The 18,761-nt window shown below is 35.1% G+C and overlaps 3 protein-coding genes across 4 annotated transcripts; 1 reads left to right on the top strand and 2 right to left on the bottom strand.

Annotated features, from left to right (window-relative positions):
• Positions 1 to 442: 442 nt before the first annotated feature.
• LOC143573660 (tubulin alpha-5 chain-like) lies at positions 443 to 4,068 on the bottom strand. 2 transcript variants are annotated; one of them, XM_077058476.1, is made up of 6 exons: positions 3,885 to 4,068; positions 2,395 to 2,609; positions 2,122 to 2,321; positions 1,530 to 2,038; positions 771 to 893; positions 443 to 688 (listed from the first exon to the last, which is right to left on the bottom strand). In XM_077058476.1, exons 1-6 carry the CDS (start codon positions 3,995 to 3,997, stop codon positions 568 to 570), a joined length of 1,281 nt encoding a protein of 426 aa, XP_076914591.1. In that variant the 5' UTR covers positions 3,998 to 4,068; the 3' UTR covers positions 443 to 567. The 2 variants fall into 2 exon arrangements, with proteins under 2 accessions (XP_076914591.1, XP_076914590.1); XM_077058475.1 differs by having other exon boundaries at positions 448 to 893.
• A 1,986-nt stretch (positions 4,069 to 6,054) lies between these two features.
• LOC143573677 (uncharacterized) lies at positions 6,055 to 10,225 on the bottom strand. Its single transcript, XM_077058492.1, has 11 exons — positions 9,911 to 10,225; positions 8,024 to 8,054; positions 7,908 to 7,921; positions 7,751 to 7,801; positions 7,554 to 7,623; positions 7,408 to 7,480; positions 7,226 to 7,293; positions 7,006 to 7,129; positions 6,844 to 6,883; positions 6,700 to 6,767; positions 6,055 to 6,339 (listed from the first exon to the last, which is right to left on the bottom strand). Exons 1-11 carry the CDS (start codon positions 10,157 to 10,159, stop codon positions 6,333 to 6,335), a joined length of 795 nt encoding a protein of 264 aa, XP_076914607.1. The 5' UTR covers positions 10,160 to 10,225; the 3' UTR covers positions 6,055 to 6,332.
• Positions 10,226 to 13,711: 3,486 nt separating this feature from the next.
• LOC143573676 (5'-adenylylsulfate reductase-like 7) lies at positions 13,712 to 18,234 on the top strand. The gene is made up of 4 exons (XM_077058491.1): positions 13,712 to 13,991; positions 16,187 to 16,368; positions 16,459 to 16,583; positions 17,583 to 18,234. The coding sequence occupies exons 1-4, from the start codon at positions 13,815 to 13,817 to the stop codon at positions 17,978 to 17,980; spliced, it is 882 nt and encodes a 293-aa protein (XP_076914606.1). The 5' UTR covers positions 13,712 to 13,814; the 3' UTR covers positions 17,981 to 18,234.
• Positions 18,235 to 18,761: the final 527 nt, after the last annotated feature.

Below are 18,761 nucleotides of genomic sequence, written 5' to 3'. Positions count from 1 at the left end.
TTCATCTACTTAGCCTACTTGAACCATCTTATTATTACGTCATCATTTCTCTACGAATTCTAGTAAACTTTTCCATCATTAACGAATAATACATTAAATTTTATTCTTGGAAATTTCGGGATGACCGATGTTGCACCCTGATTGTCATAACCACTAAACGTTGCGACACTTCACCTAAAATAATATAATGGTTCGGCGCCTTCAAATTTCAAAGAGGATAACTTGTTCTTTGGTTGAACTTTTTATCTTGCCTATTTAATAATTTCGTATATAAAGAAAATACTTTAACCTGAAAGTGAAACCATTCACGTACAATAATACTAACCACATATAATGTTGGACTTATAGGGGTACAAAACTCATATACACGTTCCTATAAACTTTAGCTAAGATACGATTCTGAATGCAAGACAATAACAGTCATGGCAGAAAACATATTCTTGATAATCACTTGGTAGTTGATAGACAAAAGAATATAAGCAAACAGAAACACACATGGTTTATTACAAATGAAAAACAGAGAAAATCAATCATCCATAACTCCACACCTCTATAGTCGAAAACAAGTTATACCGCTTCAATACTCATCATCCTCGCCTTCATCATCATCCACTCCCTCAGCACCGACTTCCTCGTAATCTTTCTCCAGAGCTGCAAGATCTTCACGGGCTTCAGAGAACTCGCCTTCCTCCATTCCTTCACCCACATACCAATGAACAAACGCCCGCTTTGAATACATCAAGTCAAACTTGTGGTCAATGCGTGAAAACACCTCGGCAACTGCTGTGTTGTTGCTGATCATGCACACCGCCCTCTGAACCTTTGCAAGATCTCCACCTGGTACAACTGTTGGTGCTTGGTAATTGATTCCGCACTTGAAACCAGTCGGGCACCTGTTGTGTTATCAACCCATAATATTAGCATCATGTCCCAAATATAACACACTAAACAGCTTAAAACGTCATGTTTTATCTCTAATAGGTCAAAATAAAATAGTAGCTTATAAGGTATAAGCTGTAGGCTTGTAAAGGAACCAAACTTCATTGAACCGTTTATAAGCCGTTTGGCAGAAAGTTCGCTTAATTAACGAAAGTACGAACAAGAACATGATCAAAAGATTTTGTTCCTTTAGTTAAACGAACAAACATGAACAAACGTCTCATTCATTCATATATGTTCGTGAATTCAAATCCGTTTATGTTTGTTCGATTGTATTCATTTACTTTCGTTACTTTAGGTTTGTTCATTTACGCTCGTTAATATATACATTTAAATTTTTTAGGCATTACAATTTAGTCTGGTTTTTAATAACCTTTTTACTTCAACTGGATATTGGTTTTAGCTCGGTTATGTTCAACCATCTATGTTCAGTTATGTTTGCTCGTTTACGTTTGTGAACCATTCGTCTATACAGTTAACGAACGAACATAAACGAACACGAACATGTTAATTTTCTTAGCGAACAAACAGGAACAAGAAGACCTCATTTGTTTACTCCGTGTTCGATTGTTGCAAACATGGTTCCTTACCAATCAACAAACTGCACGGTGCGTTTGGTTTTGATTGTTGCAACAGCAGCATTGACATCTTTAGGAACGACATCTCCACGGAACATCAAACAACAAGCCATATACTTTCCATGCCTAGGATCACATTTAGCCATCATGCTTGCCGGTTCAAACACTGAATTTGTAATTTCAGGAACCGAAAGCTGCTCGTGGTAAGCTTTCTCAACCGAAATCACAGGTGCATACGAAGAAAGCATGAAATGGATACGAGGGTATGGGACAAGATTGGTTTGGAACTCTGTAATATCAACATTAATGGCTCCATCAAAACGAAGGGAAGTTGTTAAAGATGATATGACTTGAGATATCAACCGGTTCAAGTTGGTATAAGTTGGTCTTTCAATGTCTAGTGACTTCCTGCAGATGTCATAAATGGCCTCATTATCCAAGAGCACTGCCACATCAGTATGTTCAAGTAGAGCGTGTGTAGAAAGAACACTGTTGTAGGGTTCAACCACTGCAGTTGAGACCTACAATTTAAACCAAATTTTGTTAACTTGCACAAAACAATAGTTGATAAAACATTAAGTCAACACGGTGTATAAAAGGGTACCTGAGGGGACGGATAGATGGTGAACCCGAGCTTTGACTTCTTTCCATAGTCAACAGACAAGCGTTCCAACAACAAGGATCCGAGACCAGAACCAGTACCTCCACCAACAGCATTGAAAGCCAAAAATCCTTGCAATCCAGTGCAGTTATCTGCTAGCTTTCTCACTCGATCGAGACATAGATCAACGATCTCCTTACCAACTGAAAGATACAAAGATTTTTAAATATATTTTCTGACAGATGAATGAATATATCAGTGGATTCAGATAGGTACCTGTGTAATGACCCCTTGCAAAGTTATTAGCAGCATCTTCCTTCCCAGAAATAAGCTGCTCGGGGTGGAAAAGTTGGCGGTAAGTCCCAGTCCTGACTTCATCAATGACAGTTGGTTCAAGATCAACAAATATGGCTCTTGGAACATGCTTTCCTGAGCCAGTTTCACTAAAGAAGGTATTGAATGCATCATCTGCAACGCCAGGTGAGGTGTCCCTGCACAAATAAGTAAATAATCAATCTCTAAAGAATGACAGCGGCCTAATAGTGCATACTAAACAACAAAAATGCAAGTTTCACGTGTCTTTAATAATCAATTTATATCCCCAAACTTAGACTGCAAACAGAAGAAAAGATATAAAAGATCATGACTTGTAGCATATAACTGTTAGCATCAACACTAACACGCTTCGTTGAAATCTAGAATTTAGCGATTTACTTTCTATATATATATATGTATATTACTCTTAGTTAACAAGAAAGCCTCCATCAAATATACTGGAGGTCCTAGAGAATCTATCACAGATTCACAGTAAATCAAGGATCAAACTGTTACAATCACAAATCAGTGCAGGAAAGAAGCATAATATGTAACTGCATTGCAATCAGAGAAGTCCACAAGTAAGTCAACCACAAGTCAATCACAGATCTCTAACTACTAGTCAATCTGTATCTCTTAGCACACACAAAATCCAAAATCACAGTTCAATTATCATCAAAATCCACATGAAGCTTCAGATCCCTAGCCTCTAAACGTCTCTAATCAAATAAATTCGCTTCCAGTAGCATAAACCCCTAAAAACATGCCCTAGCGCACACATTACCATCAATTTAAACGCAAACAAAATTCGTTTGTGTTCGTTTGTTTGCATTCATTTATATTCGTTACTTTATGTTTGTTCGTTTAGACTCGTTAATATACTCATTTATCAGTGGGTGCATGAAAGAAGACATAACACATAAGTCGTAACCACAAAAGTCTACAAGTAAGTCAACCACAATTCAAACGCAGATCTCAAACTGATCTATCTAGCAGACACAAACACACATAAAATCCAAAATCACAGTTCATTAATCACGGTTCAAACGAAAACAGAGTATAAATCATACAGCATTAACATTTAACAAAACTAGAATAGTAACGAAAACAGAAATCCGATTCGATATGCATCTGGAAGAATCTATCACAGATTATTCAGAGTAACTGCATTACATTCAGATAAGTCTACAAGTAAGTCAACCACAAGTCAAACAGTCAATCCGTATCTATAATCAGTTCAAAATCCACATGAAGCTTCAGATCTCTAGCCTAAACCACTTCAAAACGCCTCTAATCATATAAATTCGTGTCCGGTAACGTAAAAACCCTAACGCACACATCACAACGAATTCAGATCTATCAAGTCACACGCTAACAACATTTCAGAGTATGAATCATACAGCATCAACATATAACAGCATTATAACAGTAAAATGAACGGAATAACAAACCTAGGCATCATGCCGTCGGGCTGAATGCCGTGTTCGAGGCAGTAAAGCTCCCAGCATGAGTTTCCTACTTGAATTCCGGCTTGACCGATATGTATGCTTATGATTTCTCTCATCTCTCTGTGCTTGAATGAATCACTACGATATGTGTAGGTTACAAATGGTGATCGATGATGGAGTGAGGTGGAAATATAGTCGAGAAGATATTATTATTATTATTATTATTATTATTATTATTATTATTATTTGTTATTATTCCGATAGCAAGTGTGGGTGGGTCCTACCAACTTCCGCCAGCCTTTCATCCGGCCCCAGCCGGCTGGCTCATTATTACCATTTTGCCCCTTCTTCTGAAGAAACTACAAATTCGGTCCTTCACATCATTGAGTAAAGGTGTGCAAAGTCGGTTCAGTTCGTTTATTGAGGTTAAATCATAACTATAATCGAGCTTTGGTTATGGAAGATTCCTAAACCATCACCATAACTGAATATTCGATTAACCATAGGTTGTTAAAACGTCGGTTGGGGTTCGTTTCAATTAAATTCGGCAGCTTATTGTCCGGTTACACCTGTCATTATATTGTAATTTTTATCACTTTGAGTAATGAAAAAAATATTGTTCAATGCATTATTTTTTTTTTTTACATTTGTGCAGTTAAAAATTGTTCGGTTATGGTGTTCCAAGATCAGTTATGAAGTTTCAAAGTTGAAATATATTGGTTTCAAGCTTGATTATGGTATTCCAAGAATCCAAGTTATGTTATAAACAATTGTGGTATTAATTTTAATGCTCAAAGCTAGAAACAGAGGTGTAAAAGATAGAAATACTGAAATAGTGGTTTAAATTTGAAAAAACATAAACATATAATATCAGTTGGTCTCGGTTAACGAAGACAAATCAGTTAATCAGATTCACTCAACCATAGCCATTGGTTTTGTTATAGTTAACCTCGGTTAACCGTTCGGTTTTTTGTCAAGGTTTGGTTTTTGCTCACCCTTTAGAAGTACTATACGATACGAGTAAATCACTAAATTATGAACCCAATTTTTTATTTTTTTTAACTGCAATTGTGAACCCAATTAATTTATTTATCTAAAATGTGCATTATTATTATTATTATTATTGTTATTATTTTTTTGGTGTGATAACGTTTGATTCATAAATATGGACTTAGGTGTAATATATGAACAAGCAAGGAATCAATGGCACATGGTAGACTGCTTGCTTGTTGAGTACTATGCATTATTGTGACCTAAGAAAATATATAGATATGGTTCATGTCGCGTGATATTTATTATCATTAGATATTTTTTGTTTCGATATAATAATATTGTATTTTTACTTTTATATCAAGTTAGGGTAATAGTATATTTTATAGGAAAAATTGAAGGATGTTTTCGTTATAGTTTCATGTAATGTTTGCTAGGTGTTTCGATGGTTGTAGTTGTGGGTATTCATTCTTTGTTAATAATACATATTATAGTTGGTCGTTCAAAAGAAAAAAAAGTTATGGTAAAATATTTACTTTTTGTTTTAGATTGTGTTTTGCTTTTGATACAAGGGTTTTGTCTCACTAATTGAGTCTAATCAATGATTTGTTCATGAATTGTGTTTTTTATTTATATATATTGAGGCGATCCAGCGGTGATGGTGAGTGCCGGTGAATGTCAATATACAATTACACATTCAAACACATTTATACAACAATGTTTTAAAGATTTTATATTTCTTACATAATCATATAACAAATACATTCATGCAAATAGTAGAAAATGATCAATGTGAAATTTGTTAGGTCATTTCATATGTTATAGTGATTTGATAATGATAGAAACATCGGCATTGTACAAGTTGATCATTGGGTGTATTCACTTAGCGTAGAGTTTTGTTCAACGTAATGACTTGGTAGGAATGACGGCGTTTGTAATGATTGACATGAGTTATTTGTCTGAGCAATTTGTACTTCATCAATCTTTACATCGAACTTAAGCCTTTCATCTCACACTAACATTCCAAGATTCATTCTAGTTGAGAAAGGAAACTAAAGATAAAGTCTATATTGATGTGGATCAACTCGCACGAAAGAATCAATGCTAGTGAGATCCGCCAAACGTCTCACAAAGGCGTGGGTATTTTAAAGTGATAAAAGAGTTTAATTTAAGCAGAATGTTATACAAAAGAGTTCACCACAAAATTTAATCACACACTCAAATTGTTTGAACATCGGTTGATTCATAGGCGTCAAAACTGTCACCTTTAATTTAGGCTTATTAATATCTTCTGAGCTAAATGAGAAGATGGAACAAGAAAAACTTACTCCATGAATGACAACTTCCGCTAAAAAAATATGTCCATCCGTTGGTGAATGAATGTCTGTTCGATTTTCAAATCTATATCTTCTTATATATTATGCTTTTGCAATGGCGTCGACGGAGCCATGAAGAGCGACCTCAAGCCCTATTGAGAGACAATAGAAAATGTAATTAGACATCATCATGCGCTTTATAGGTCAGCGTACAGCTAGAACTACATTCTAAAAATAATAATTGGTAATTATATAAGTGAACACTATACTCTTTGGTAAATTGACTTCACTGATTTGGCATATAACTTAGAAAAAAAAAATCAGATTCTTGAACTCTTTACATGGTTTATGTGAGAGAGGGTAAGACAGGTAGGAATTATATGATACATGTACAAGTGTACAACTATATAAAGACAGAGACCCAAGAACCCTAACCGTTAATAGTATAATCTCACTGACTTGGTAGAATAATAAAATAGATTATGCAAAACTTTAACAGGATACAAACGCACCTGCTTATGTATGAGTCGTCGGTGGTATCAATAAGTATCTTATCACCTGTTATAACATGAGGTGGTACCTACAAACAATTCATAAAAATAATATAAAAGTTATTAAAAGCGCACATACAATATTTTTAGTATGCATAATCTTACCTCTACTCTAAGGCCATTGTCCAGTAATACCTTTTTAGCACTGTTGCAAGGATATATATATTAAAATTAAAAGATATAGATGAAAGTATGCTACAGTTTTTCTATCAAATACTTCATTAAATTTAACAAAAAGGTTATAAGGAAGATGATGAAGAAACATACTGAGGGGTAGCTCCCATGCCCTTCATAGGGACTTGTGCTTCCACCACCGTACATGTAACTCGTTTTGGTACTGATGCTGACATTGGCCTATCGTTAAAAAGCTCCACCGAGACAGTGATGTCGTCTGTTTATCATAAAACATGTTTTAATAAGAGAAATTATTAAAAATAATAAAAAAAAATAAACACTATAAAAAAGACGTTTTAAGTTAGTTCATCACCTTTTAAATATGCAAGAGAGTTGCCAAATAGATGTTTGGGTACATCCAGTTGCACGAAAGTATTAGGCCTAATATAAACAAGAATATGTAAATATAGTAAACGGGTCATAATTGTCACATTTGATTTAAACTTTAACAATCTGTTTGGAGCTAAATGAGGAAACTAAATAAGAAAAACTTACTCCATTAGCACAACTGTCTCAGTTTCTTCATCGGAGTACAAATATGTGTAAGATTTGGCTTCAACAAAGATTTCTGCATCAAAGGCCAGAACCCATTGTAAAACATTTTCTATGCTCAAATCAAACCAGAAAATGAAATTGCATACTTTCAACTGTCTCATCTGTGCGAAACCTTTCATTCACTTTGTTTCCACTATCAACATCACGAAGCTCAACCTGTTGATAATCTAAATTAGTATAATAAGAATTAGCAATGAGTTTCTAAAATAACAAGAAAGTTAGAATATATGAATGGTTTCATTAAAACGGATAATCACAATATAAAACATAGAAAAAACTTAACCTGTATGATAGCACCTCCTCTTCCTTGAGTCGAGTGTTGAGCTTTCACAACCTAGACCATGGTCAAATTGGTCAATGAGGAAGGTACAAATTTAACACATACGCGCACAAAGAGTTACTTCAAATAAAACTAATTGAAACATTAACAAAAACATTACCTGGAAAACTTTTCCTGAAGTGGATGAATGCCACCAAACAAGGTAGAAGCAATTAGTGAGTCAACAATCAGGTCTTTGTTGATGTGTGTATAAGTAAAAATAAAATTAACACAAACCTTTTCTTTCAATGACGTTTCCTGGTCTCACCTACATGAAGTTATGAACCCAAGATTATAAATTTATCTTAGAGAAACCCTAGCAACAATAATTCCATATATTTTCATTGTTCTAAAGATCCTAGAATAGGAAAGGTAAGCAAACCTAGGGCTGTAAACGAACAGAACGTTCGGCGGGAAGTGTGATTATGTTCGTTCGTTTGTTAACTAAACGAACATGAACAAAGAATTCCATTCGATTAACTAGATGAACGAACATGAACAGAGACTGTGTTCATCAATGTTCGATAATGCATTCGTTTATGTTCGTTAATGTTTGTTCAATAAAAGTTTTTAATACTTTTTACTTCTTATCATATAGATTTAAGCAAAACTATTAACTACAAAACAAACATGTATATGAGTATTATGTAATAACTTATATGTAAAATTTACATATGAATAAGAATGTTGAAGAAACACCAACACGAACTTGGCAGCTAGGCCACACCGTTGACACTGACCATTCTCGGTTAGCCAAATCAAATAAAACATTGTGTTCATTTGTGTTCGTAAACCGTTCAAGAACAAGTTTAACTTCCTTAATGAACGCACACGAAAAAGAAACTTTGTTTGGTTAGTTGTTCGTAAACCTTCCGTTTATCTAATAAAAGATTAATGGGCGAATATGAACAAGGCCTTGTCCGGTCCATTCGCAGCCCTACTCATTAGAACCCTAGGCATTGATGCTGCATAATACTCATACTATAAACATATATGATGTATATAAATTTAATTTCAGGAATGCAACCATTTAAACCCTAGATCACTGTACTTGATAGAAGCCTCAGTGAGTAGTTCAATTTTTCTATTTTACTTAAATATCACGATGAAAATTTGCAGGTTTTATCGTTTAACTATAACTAATAATCATTTAAACTAAAATAGATTTGTTATGATTAATAAAAACAACTCATTTTCATTCAGAGAAAAAACTCACATGCCATCGGAGCTACAAATTGGGTCTGCAAAACGATTCATCTATTCGATATATTTCTTCAATTTTAGCATTGTAGCTTTTTTTTAAAATTAATTTTTTTGCTCTCTTATACTCGAAAAACCGACTAACCAACCCGAAAAAGAAAAAAAGCCGAACCTGAAAAAAACATGAAAGATTTGTGTCGGGTTTTGGTTCTGGATTCAAAACTATGAAACCCGAATATACCGAACCCGAAATTTTAATTTAACTCAGAGACCACCCCTAGATTAGGGCAAGTAAGCACATCACACTGGTTAAAAATACAAATAATGCAGAAATTAAACATAAACAATCTTTCTCAACTTAACAGGAATTGTGTCAACTCTTTATGAGAAATTGCATCAACAGTACTTGAAAATAGTCATTTGGGCTAAGCAGTTAATGCGGAAAAATATTGGATATCGATCAAGGATCGATATATGAGATATCAGTTATCGCAGTGAGATATCGGTAATTTTAATATCATGTAAAATTCATATATATAGCAATTTAACACTAATAATTCAGTATACTCTCCTACCACTAACAAATTAGCCTTTTGCAACTGGCAAAACACTAACAATTGTAGCAAGTAGGAACTGATTAAGACTTAAGACACTGATATAGAGAATATCGGTGATATATCGGTCAATATCGCCGATATTATTGGTACCGATATTTTACCAAGGGACCGGCGATATCGACTGCATAGCATTTGGGAATTGATTGTATAAAAGTACCAATTCTTTATATCTTAATTCGATGCCAGAATGTCAATTTGCAGGTTGTCTTATTTAATAAAAATTAATAATCATACAAACTAAAAGATGCTTTGTTTTAAACTTTTAATCAACGAAACCAAATCATTTTAATTATGAAAAAGAACTCACATCGGAGCCACGTGCTTTGGCGAATCGAATCTGATTGGCGGACCACGGGACGGACAGAAGTTGGCGGTACGGACGGCAACGGTCGACGGAGTAAACCAACGGCTCAGAATGTGTTACAGAGGTGGTGTTGTGGTTGTGTGTGGAGATCATTACAGAGTAGTTACGAACTGAAGAAGAGTAAAGTGTTCTGCTGATATGACGTGTAAGTTTAGCTTCTGCTGATAAGGCGGCACTGATGACGGCTCTCATGTTGGTGACGGTGGGAAGCTCCGGCAGTTGGTGGCGTTAGATCGGATGTGGGTTTATCGGAGCCGCATCAGGGTTTATTTTATTAATGTTTTTATTTTCACCACTTTTTTAACGATCATGTCGAGATACATTCATCTTTTAAAATCAGAAAAAACTATCATCTAAGGCCCAATGGCTGTGAACATTTGCCTGAAGGCACGACAACGCGTTTATACAAAACATGTTCAATTCAAGGATCAAACTAGTGATCGTCGTCTACTCGTTTAGTCTCTCATAATCACCTGATGCCGCCAAAACTAAATGGTGAGAATCAGGATTCGAACCTGGGTAATAATTTATACTTTATTAATCATAAGTATACCGGTGATTCTTGTAACATTTAGTTTCATTGTTAAGAGCGATCATGCCCTAATGGGGAGGTTTCTATGGTTCTTGTGATGCCGTTAATACACATATGCATATAGGTGTAAAGTGTAAACAACATAAGTTACTCGAGATTGACTCAATAAAATACTAAATATTCACCACTGATTTTGGTTTGCCTAAAATAGTAGTTTTTTCTTTGTTATGATTATCCATCTCTTCTTCATTTTGATTTTTGATATCTTTTCTCTCCATTGTCGGTATCATCATTTATTGTAGTAAAATCGTATTCTGACTTGATATTGATGCTCTTAAGCCTTCTTAGTTAGTTACAATATGGTTATTGGTGTGTCGTATGTTGAGATTGATAAGGCGCGAATTGTTATCACCTGTGATTGATTAAAAAGAGATGGGGGTGGCTTGTCACCTCATGTGTGTGTCTTGCCGATGGATTTGAGAACTAAAAGTTAATTGTTGTCGAAAGTCATAGTCGCTTATTTTCAAACCTGTCTCATGTGTGTACACATAATTGGACTCAACAAACTTGTTACGCTAGAAAAATGATGTCAGGTTATGGTTGTATGTCAAAAGAAGTAAAATAGTCACTTTGTACAAATTAAACTACTTTTAACAAAAACTAGTGTCAAAATTATACCAGGTCATTAATGAAATGCTGCAAATCTTATAAATGTAACTTTAAAAAAAACAAGAAAAAGACCTTTAAAATGTTACTTTTTATCAAACCAGGCAACCACTAACCTACTGAAAATTAACGAAATTGAACCAATATCAACTGAAAACTGAATTAATCAATAATTGGTTATATGTTAATTTGTGTACCATCGGTTAACTGAAATGAACCGAACCATTCATATCTTCATATACTTTTAGCTTTTATAACTTACTTTCATGTATGTCATGTTTTATACCACCATTTCATGTTTATATACCTATGTTTTATGTTTTAATATATTTTCATTTCATGTATTTATGCATCAATTTCAAGTATTTATATGTAACTTAATTCATTTTCTAAGTTTAATTTTGGTTAGTAATCGAAAATAACTGAACTGAATACCAATAAATTAACTGAACAAACTGAACCAATTAACAAACGATCCTGTTAATTTGGTTGACGCTAATAAACGAAACATGCACACTTACTTGTGTTTATGTGAATATTAACTACATGTGTATTTAAATATTTAATATTCAATAAATAAGTCAAGTTTGTGTTGAATATGAGCTAAAGTTTATTTACAAGTGAAAGTGAAGTTCAAACTTTATAAATAAAGTCAAGCTTCAACAAAGTAAACAAGACTATGTCAAACTCAGTTAAGCTCACACCCATACATAAAGTAGTGATATATTCTCGTAAGTTTTATCATGAAAAGCATTATTACAAGTGCCTTAATAAAAATCAGTCCAATTATAAAAGGATCCTCGCCAACAATTTTTGTATATTCAAGTTAACCGAACCATCAAATGTTAAATGCCCTCCCTTGGAATCTTATGGACATGTATAATTAACTTTAAATTGTCATGTTACATGAAAGTCATGATTTCAAGTTGTGAAAGCAGTTTTTATTTTCTTTAAGAAATGCAAGATAAGAATATACACATCATGCTAAGTTGACCTAATACACTTCTTGAAACAGTTCTAGTCATGGAAATATACATTCTTAGAAACGTAGGAATACATATGTCAATCAAAACCGGCCTTATACCGTATTGACTTGCGCATGCAGAAGGCTCATACACCGTGTTTGAAAAAATGCAGTACACTTAGCTATGTGCTATGTATTAACTAAAAAGTACTAGTTAAAATGACATGTCATTATCACACCGACATTGAATCTTTAGCAAGCTCACCATTAACTAAGGCATTGTAATTCTAACTAATATTTAAATAATTTTTTTTTTTATCCAACTACAATATATAGAAACATAGATATTACATTAATATAGCAGGTAGGCGGGCAACAAGCTGCGCCGCCACCCCTTTCTGAATTGCAAACCCTAACCTGCTAAAGACATACCCCTGCCCCTTTGGAGTCGACACATTGCTATGCACAACCTGTTGGACCCTGGTTAGGAAACGGATAGCTTCCGGTGCCAATGAGCCAAATGTATCAAAAGCCAGAGGGACAAAAACATGTTGGTTCTCTTCGCAGGCTTTAGCATGTTTCTCCACCTTCTTCGTTTCAGCCCTTTTCATTGCTTGCCCAGCTACAAACCCATTATCCCTCAAACCAGCTAAGGGAGATACCCTTGTGAGGTCAACACAAGCGTGTTTTCCCCCGGCCCAACCAAAGACGAGCAAATCTGCCGGTCGTAGAGTGGATCTCCCTTTCCGTGGGGTCTGTAAGGAAGTTTACGGGGGCTTCCTTTTTAGCTGATATCCCAGCTCGCCTTAAGATGTCCCAAAGAACGTCCCGCACCCAATCATGTCGGTATTTGAACCCAGGCATCTCCTTGCAATGAACCGCATGCTCTCCGAATTTATCCAGGCAAGCCTTACGGCAGATCGGACATGTTTCGTCTTCTGGGTACATTGGGACCATCAAACGGTACTTAAGAATGACCCTATACTCGACCGCAGACATGCTTTGGCCCAAGCCATCAATCGGGATAACGGTCAGAAAATCTTGGGCATGGGGAACTTGTAAGCATTCAATAAGCTGATCTCACTCACCCAAATTGACAAGGGCGTTTAGGAGATTGCGCCGATAACACTTAACGCTAACGCCCTTTGGTGATGACTGATGATGGTGTTGTGGTTCGGCGGATGTTTGGACTTTGGACCGTTAAAAGAAATGGCTGTGGAGTGGCACATGTATATAGTCTAATTAGGTAGATAGTGACATCCGTTGACGTGTCACGTGTATTCATTTGGGCCATGATGCAACTACCCTTTGTAATTTGTATTGTAGGTAACCACTAGCCAGCCAGACTGTCGGGTCGGACTCACTCTCGGATCCGGATCCAACTTTTACGAAGCTAATAGCTTATTACTTTATTAGTCGCCGCCATCGTCAACGGAACACATTACCCACCTCTTTCCGAGCCCTAATTTCCTGCAAACTCCTTTTCTCAATTAAATTCATCACCAAACACCATCCAATTCGTCCGTAACCAAGCCTTAATTTCCCCCAATTTTCCATTTACAAAAAGAAAAAAATAGGTATTGATTTAATATAATCGTATACATATAGATCGCAACGTATCTTTTTCAATTCGTGTGCTGGAGTTTACAAATTTGAGAATCAGGATAACCATATCTCAATTGAAGATGACGTCACCGATGAAATATTATCACGCCTCGTTCTGGATGCTTATTATTATGTTCCCGATTTCGTCTTACGCTTCCTCATCATCATCATCGTTAGTATCGCCTCGGACGACGTCGTTTCTTCGTGATCTGCACCTTCAATGCCCTGCGAATGTTATGTACACGTGGCCAATCGAGGTACGTTCATCTCAGCTATGATATTTATATTCTGTATCAAGAAATTGATAGTTATCACTTTGTTCTATTAGATTGTGATATATGTGTGCATATATAATTTTATATAGTTGTTCGATCATGATGATAATAACTGATAATAAAGTTTATGGTGTTTATATTATCTTGATATTACTAGACGGTGGAGAACAAGGGTTATCGATAGGGCTCGAGAATAGATAATAACGTGACGTGGAAGTTTAGAACTATAGAACAAATATTGTCAACTGATAACTTATCGCTAGGTGCTAGTCGGGTGGTGGGGTAGGGACTAGCGATTAATTGGGATTGGAATTTATATGTAATTTTTTAAATATACATATATATACCAAGTTCTATATATAAGTTTTTTGGTTTTGACTAATTTTGGCCAAATAGCGTTTAATCGCCGACTAGTCAGTGGGGTACCAACTAGCGATTAATAAGGGAGTAATCGGCGCCTAGTCGGGATTTTTGAACCATGCTGATAAGTAAGCGAGCAGCTCTGGTGTATCATTCATAATGATCTTCATATTGCAAAATGGTTTCTTTTATAAATGACAAATTAAGTTTTATATTTTGAATGTTATAATCAGTTTTAAAAATACCTACATGTTATTAAACATAGGGGTTACTGGGTTAGATGTTGCTTATTTTGTTTGTTACGCGTTTACAACCATATAATATAGAATAAAACAAATCTGAGCATTCTTCACATATTTCCTGGCTTCTCGCAATCTCAAAGATTCAGATAGAGTCGAATTTAAGTTTTGGTCCCTCAACATTCTTCCTTAGTTGAAAAGAACTTGTTATCAAGTTTTTTTGGATAAGTCTATTGCCTTTATATCATTGGGGCATTGATAAGAACCGGAAATCAAAAGCTTAGAATTAAGATAAACAGCCTGATTTGAGACGGGCTAAATCTCCACTTACAAGGTGTAAACCTAGATTGAAAACATCAACATAGAAACAAACTACTAATAGTAATCCTGGTTAACGCTGCGAATTCTGTGGATCAGTTTGGGTTGGGCGGGAATTAAAAGCCTAGCATTTAGCCAACCAAGTGTTTCAATCTGGTTGGGTTGGATCTTTCATTTCTTCAGGAATGTTTGTATATGTATCAGGCGTACACTACCATCATTTTGAAAATCTTTGGTTTTGACCTTGGAATGTTTATAGAGATAAGATTCTCATGTTCGTTGGAGTGGTCAACGCTATTGGTTGACGTAAGGTTTTTATTTCATACTCCAATAGTCGTAGTCCTTGCAATCTAAGACTGGTTGTGAAGTTTGTGGTAGTGCGACTGCGCACACACTACTTTTGGTTTTCAGGTTCTTTTTTTCTATATTAAGATTGGTTCTACTTCTACCCGATTACTCTACTTTGGAACTCACTGTTTATAGCTCTCATGCCACTGCGTGCCCTTTTTATGCCAAAATATATCATGAAAGAGTGTAAAAAGAGAAGAGAAGAAAATACTTCATTTTGTACTATTATCGTGTACATTTTAAACACGTTTTGCATATTTACAGGTCAAAATCTATCTCATGTACCCATCATTAAGCCCGTCTCTGTAAGTGTACGATAATTCTCACGAATGCAACTCTTTGACTCTCGCTAATTGGTATTGATTTGATGAACAAAGAGGCTATTCATAACCCTTATCTAACTAAAACATCAATGATCAATGGTTATCTTTAACTCTGGGATTATGGCTTTCTTTTCTCAGGAAGTATCTCTATTCTCTACTGGCTCTATCTCATTGGGTTGCAGATTATCTTATTCTCTAAACTCTTTAGTTTAGACTTTCGAATGTTCATTAGAGAAGTCAACTTAATTGGTTGACTTTCTTATGTTGAGGTTTTGGTCTCTCGTCAATGATGAAAAGGAATCAATGCAGACATATCATATACAAAATAACAAACATATATATTGTAATTTGTAAATATGAAGATCTTCTGATTATACGAAAACCTGTTGCATAACATAAATGAGCCTTTTGAGACTACTGTCACAAGTAAGTGGGACTGTGGAAATATTATATTAAATGCCACTAGTAAGTGGGACTGTAGAACATTGAAACTATAACTATCATGTGTCATCAGTTAATTTTCTGTCAGCATGTCTATTTTATTATCTTATGGAACCTAAATTTTATGTTAATGTTATTCTATCTGCAGATAAATGGGGAGTCTCTTGACAAGCTTTTGAGCTCCAATCAAATGAACACATATGTGGCTATATTGTTCTATGCTTCTTGGTGCCCATTTTCAAGAAACTTTCAACCCAAGTTTGATGCCCTCAGTTCAATGTTTCCACAAATCAAGCATGTGATGGTTGAACTATCTTCAGTTCAACCAATGTAAGTTATTGCATTAATCACCTTTTATTTAACAAATTATGCCCTTAGTCAGACCTACTCACCTTATATTTGTAATAATGATCTTTACAGTATTTTCTCGAAACATGGAATTCATAGTGTTCCTACGGTTTTATTAGTCAACCAAACAACCAGAATGCGGTTTCATGGTCCGAAAGATCTACATGCATTTGTTCACTTCTATCAAAAAGCTACTGGTATGTTTTCTGGATAGATTTTGGTCAAATGTGACATTTACTATTCTTCATAGGGAGTAAACGAGCAGGGTTTGAGCTTGCCTAAGCTCGAGCTCAGCTTGTAATATTTTCTTTAAATGCTTATTATTTAGTGTTTATTTAGTTATGTTATTTGATTTTTTTATGGTTACTTTTATGTATATATAAGAACAGATTACACTTTTCGTTATCTATGTATATAGAAATTTCAAGTTTCGTCCTTAAACTAAGGAAATAACAAAGTTGTCCTTTATGTTCAAATTTGCTTAAGCATTTTGTCTTTTCCCCTAACGTGTGTTAGTTTTGTGTGTTAAGTCCAGTCATGTGCATTTTCCTTTCTAGGGACTATTTGTGTAATTAACTTAAAGATAGGCATTGGCCCACCACTTTATAAAAGAACTTTAAAACAACTTCTTCTCACACTCCCTCTTATTACACAAATAATCCCTGAAAGGGTGAATGGACTGAACTGAGAACTCCCCTTATGTGCAAGGCGCTTGGTTTGGTTCAACAGAAAAATCTAATGTTTGTTGGTGGAAAAGACGTAAATTGTGACAAAATTTGAACATGAAGGGCGATTTATGTTATTTTTTTATTTTAAGGACCAAACCTGAAATTTTCTATGTACGTAAAGATTGAAAGTGTTATTTGTTCTATTTATAATTGTAACTGTTATCTATAACATAATTGTTTAATTATTTAGTAATTATTTCATGTATAGTTATTATAATGTGAATATATATTAAATAAAAGTTATACGAATGATAGCCTCATGAGCCTAGTCAATCTCGATGTTTGAAGCTCGGGCTCAGGCTCAGGCTTGAGCTCGTTTAATAAATGAACTTCAATATAAGTCCGAGCTCGTTTAAGCTCGACTTGTAATAAGCTTTTTGCGAGCTGGGTCGATTATTTCATGAGGGGCTCTGCTCGTTTACATATTTATAATTATTGTTTACATATTAAATTATGATGTTATTGCAGGACTTGAGCCAGCAATGGACTTAACCAAAGACCCAATCATCTTCCCAGAAAACAAATCAACAATTTCTGAATCACACAACAAATACCAGCTGAAGAACATGATCTCTAGGGAACCCTATCTCGTCTTCTCCATTTTCTTCCTCCTTTTAAAGACACTCTTATACCTATATCCAAACATGATATCCAACATTATTGCGCTCTGGCTTGCAAGCATCCCACATTTGAATCTTTCAATCTTTGGTGAATCAAGACAGCTTTTAGCTCGTGTTCTTCAATTAGTCGACTTCAAAAGGGTGTTTAACAAGCTTAAGCTCGTTAGAAGTGCCCGCGCATGGACTTCATCATTGGCTTCGTTTTCGTTTTGCAAGGCATTTTCATTTAGAGCACCACGAGGGTGAAAGCTGTAAACTTTCATGATGGGATTACGAAAACATGTTTTGGATTTGTGGCTTAGGGTAGAGGTGTTTGTAAATTTGAGAACAAAGTTTGATGTGTTTTTGTATATTACAGTATGTGTTAGTGAGCAGCGGTCCAAAACGGACCGATTAGGTTTCGGGTAATGCAGTTTGGTCTTTCACATGTAACCGTTTTGAATAATTGCCCAGTGTTTTTGGGATGTTTGTTTATAACATACGCTGAATGTTAAAGTGGGAATTTTATTATTGTGATGTAAGTTTTAACCAATGGGTGTATTGAGTCGCTGCTTTTGTTCTTTTCCCTAGCGGTTAATCTTGGACTTAAATTACAGACATCGTGTGTGAAGTAAAACATCGCACCTACGGTCCAACCAATTGAGAGAAAATATATTAAACCGCTAACCTGTTTAACTAGTTTACGAAGAAGAAGAGGAAGAGGAAGATAATGTGAAATTACAAACATAAGAATATGATGCAAAATAAGATGATGCACTTGATAAAATGGTTTGTAAAGAAGAAATAACAATGGTGCCACATGCCCACATTCTACTTGCACATACAAAACTCGTTCAACTAAGTGACTAACCACGGCAAACAGCCACCGCAACCAACAACAACCACATGCCTCGATTCAAACAGAAAATAGAAAATATAACACTACGACCATAATCAAGTCGCATAACAACACTTCATATATATGAATGTAGACTATACAAAGTTCTAGTAGCTATAGTTCTACAAGTAGCTTGTGAAAAATCTAAAG

Source organism: Bidens hawaiensis, unplaced genomic scaffold (assembly GCF_021521415.1).
Source record: "Bidens hawaiensis isolate Kalapana, Puna unplaced genomic scaffold, B.hawaiensis_p1.1 tig00026608_1, whole genome shotgun sequence".
NCBI classification, from domain to species: domain Eukaryota; kingdom Viridiplantae; phylum Streptophyta; class Magnoliopsida; order Asterales; family Asteraceae; genus Bidens; species Bidens hawaiensis.
Note: the sequence above shows the minus strand (reverse complement) of the source record. Positions and strands in the feature narration are given on the sequence as shown.

Excerpts from the sequence above, each read along its gene's own strand:
- LOC143573660 (XM_077058475.1), bottom strand. The coding sequence starts at position 3,997 with ATGAGAGAAATCATAAGCATACATATCGGTCAAGCCGGAATTCAAGTA. Across the intron at positions 2,322-2,394 it reads TGCAAGGGGTCATTACACAG|TTGGTAAGGAGATCGTTGAT; the intron begins GTACCTATCTGA and ends TGTATCTTTCAG. Across the intron at positions 2,039-2,121 it reads CCATCTATCCGTCCCCTCAG|GTCTCAACTGCAGTGGTTGA; the intron begins GTACCCTTTTAT and ends TTTAAATTGTAG.
- LOC143573677 (XM_077058492.1), bottom strand. The coding sequence starts at position 10,159 with ATGAGAGCCGTCATCAGTGCCGCCTTATCAGCAGAAGCTAAACTTACA. Across the intron at positions 7,624-7,750 it reads GAGGAGGTGCTATCATACAG|GTTGAGCTTCGTGATGTTGA; the intron begins GTTAAGTTTTTT and ends GATTATCAACAG. Across the intron at positions 7,294-7,407 it reads GAGACAGTTGTGCTAATGGA|GCCTAATACTTTCGTGCAAC; the intron begins GTAAGTTTTTCT and ends TGTTTATATTAG.
- LOC143573676 (XM_077058491.1), top strand. The coding sequence starts at position 13,815 with ATGACGTCACCGATGAAATATTATCACGCCTCGTTCTGGATGCTTATT. Across the intron at positions 13,992-16,186 it reads TGTACACGTGGCCAATCGAG|ATAAATGGGGAGTCTCTTGA; the intron begins GTACGTTCATCT and ends TTCTATCTGCAG. Across the intron at positions 16,584-17,582 it reads CTTCTATCAAAAAGCTACTG|GACTTGAGCCAGCAATGGAC; the intron begins GTATGTTTTCTG and ends ATGTTATTGCAG.